Source organism: Pteropus vampyrus, unplaced genomic scaffold (genome assembly GCF_000151845.1).
Source record: "Pteropus vampyrus isolate Shadow unplaced genomic scaffold, Pvam_2.0 Scaffold307, whole genome shotgun sequence".
Taxonomy (NCBI): domain Eukaryota; kingdom Metazoa; phylum Chordata; class Mammalia; order Chiroptera; family Pteropodidae; genus Pteropus; species Pteropus vampyrus.
In genome coordinates this window covers 1,571,560-1,574,216 of record NW_011889088.1, presented here as the reverse complement: position 1 = coordinate 1,574,216, position 2,657 = coordinate 1,571,560, and the positions used below count along the sequence as shown (strand labels likewise).

The 2,657-nt window shown below is 51.7% G+C and overlaps 1 protein-coding gene across 4 annotated transcripts in view; it reads left to right on the top strand.

The window, feature by feature from the left end:
* The window catches only part of GALNT18 (polypeptide N-acetylgalactosaminyltransferase 18), a 336,064-nt gene that overhangs the window by 239,919 nt on the left and 93,488 nt on the right, over positions 1-2,657 (top strand). For all 4 annotated transcript variants that reach the window (XM_011377260.2, XM_023521596.1, XM_023521598.1 and 1 more), the window contains exon 4: positions 1,057-1,240. In XM_011377260.2, coding sequence (XP_011375562.1) covers positions 1,057-1,240 — 184 coding nt within the window. The remainder of the gene's footprint in view (positions 1-1,056; positions 1,241-2,657) is intronic.

Below are 2,657 nucleotides of genomic sequence, written 5' to 3'. Positions count from 1 at the left end.
GTGTGCCAGGCACTGTGCCAGATGCCTCATGTCCTTTTATCACACTTAGTGGGCTGCTTATCTGGTGGGGCCCCAGACTGGGCACCAAGGGACATGGATCCCCTTCTGTCCCCTGATAAGGATGAGGCCCAGCCCAGGTGGATCTGTCCCAGGGCCTGAGTATGGGCAGGCTGAGAAGATGGGAGGAAGGTGGTTGAGGGGCAGATGCTGGAGAACACAGGACAAGAGTAGAAATCGAGTTCTGAGTAGATGCCGTGATTACAGGTTGAAGATCAAGCCCACTCAGGTCATCATTTTGGGGAAGGGAGCTGTCATAGCTTGTTGCCTGAGCTGCTGTGGAAAACTCAATGAATGTGGCTCTTGTGCTCTCACAAGCTGAAGGGAGAGGGGGCCCTGTTCTGTTGCTGCAGGCTCCACTTACAGCTGTAAAAAAGCAGGGGAATAAGATGCCTAGCCAGGTCCAGCAACAAACAGCAGGCAACAAACCAATGGCAACTGCTCACAGGGCACAACTCCTGGTCACATGCTTCCCGCAAAGATGGAAATCCAGGAGGAGTGAGTCCTGGGCTGTAATCTTCACAGATGGGGCTTTCTCTGGAGATTCGGGAAGGACTGGTGGAGGGCACTGGGGATAAAGGAGGCCGCGGGGCTGATGAGAACAATGTGGCTTTTGCAGTCATAAGACCCGGCTCGAAACCATACCCTGCCACTTACAAGCTGCATGGCGTTGAACAAATTGATAAATCCTTCTGAGCCCCGTTTTCCCATGGGCTTCTTGTGAAGATTAAATAGATGATGGATGCGAGGAGTGTGATCCTGTGCAAGTTGCTGGACTCAGGTTTAATAAATACTGTTTTTGCCTCTTATTTTTCACTTCAAAGTTGAGCTGCGCTGGCCATCCTGGGGCGGGGTGGGGTGGCGAGGGACGCCAAGGAAGACCTGGGGAGGGGAATGGACACTCCAGCCTCCTTCTGGGGGTCATTTTGCCCTAAAAGGGTGAATGTTTTGATCGTCCCCTGCCCCCATTATGCTAACGATACATTTTCTCCCTGACAGAGGAACTGAAGGAGAAGCTGACAGAGTATGTGGATAAGGTGAATGACCAGAAGCCCGGCTTCATTAAAGTGGTGCGTCACAGCAAGCAGGAAGGGCTCATCCGCTCCAGGGTCAGCGGCTGGAGGGTGGCCACTGCCCCTGTGGTGGCGCTCTTTGATGCCCATGTGGAATTCAATGTGGGCTGGTAAGTGCCCATAGGAGATGAGGGTGAGTCCCAGTGTGGTCCAGGGGGTTTGGCTCAAATAGATGCAAAACATGCTGGGATCTCAGTTATGGTTGTAGAAAGCAGGGAATTCTGGGAATAGGTGAGAGCCAGATGTGTGAGTGATGTAGGCAATAGGACTGGTCCTTCAGGGTAGGGAAGGGCCCGGGGTCAATAGGTCAACACATAGTATCTAAAGGGTATGGTGACATCAAGTATGACTCCAGCCCTAGAAGACACAGGTGCCTTGGGCTGCCAAAAATGTCAGGCCAGAGGTAGCACAGAATCTCCGACTCTCCCCATTGGGAGAACTAGGTCTTAGAAAACCTTTCTTTCTCTGGTCAGGGCTGCTCAGGTGCTGCGTGGGGCAAGAGAACAGATACGAGGCCTCAGTGGCTACAGCTGAGCGGGGTGGGGGCATCTGATGCCAACATCCCTGCCGGCCGGAGGGTGTGCTGTTCTAGTTCTAGTTATTTTGTGTGCGGCTTTGCAGAGAGCCTGGGCATGGGAGGCCCCAGCTCTGGGGATGACTGGGTGTACCACCCTACTAACCACTATGCCCGATGGCACCAGGCTCTGCTCTCCTTCCCAGACTCCAGGTGCCATCGTCTGCCTCTCCAGCGTGGGATGAAGAGCGCCCTTTAGCAGGAAAGAGCAGCCAGGCATGCACGCAGCATGACTGGATTTGGGCATATTTTTATATAATAAGCCAAATTAGGACGACAGTGCAGCCATTTTTTATAGTAGAAGTTTCTGCTTGCCATTTGTGACTATTTAAAAAGCATTTTCATTGGATTTATGGCCGCAAGAGGAGAGGGACACCTACTATTTCAAGCTGATTCGAATAAACAATTATGCCACAAATGCATTATTAATGAGAAGCTTATCATTCCTGTCTACAAACACTTTAATCACCTGATGCCCATAATGGCCTCCCGGCTCCATGGAAGCCAGACCCCCCACCTCTCCTTGGGCAGTGGGAATACCTGGGATGGGGGTGGTGCAGCTGGAAGGACCGAAGCAGCATGAAGTCCTTTTGTTCTCACCTCTGCGTCTCTGCCATCCTCATCTGCCTTTTTCTCCTTGTTAATGTACTGAATTTTAGCAAAACCAAAGCCCAAGTTGAAAGCTTCCCATGGAACCTCAGATCCGTTTCTTTCTTCTTTCTTAAGTCTTGATTCCTACCCCCCCAATCGGAAAAGGGGAAAGTGAACAGACATAAGGATCTAAGGCACTTAGAATTTCTCAGCTCAGCCCAGGAGATGCTGGAGTGGTCAGGCCTTTTGCCAGCCCAGAGTATGGGAGAGGAGAGGTTGTTAGGGCCTTCTTCCCAAAAGGGAGATCAGCAATCCCCTGGAAGAGGTGTTCCTTCCTCTTTCTGCAGGGGAGGGAGCATTAG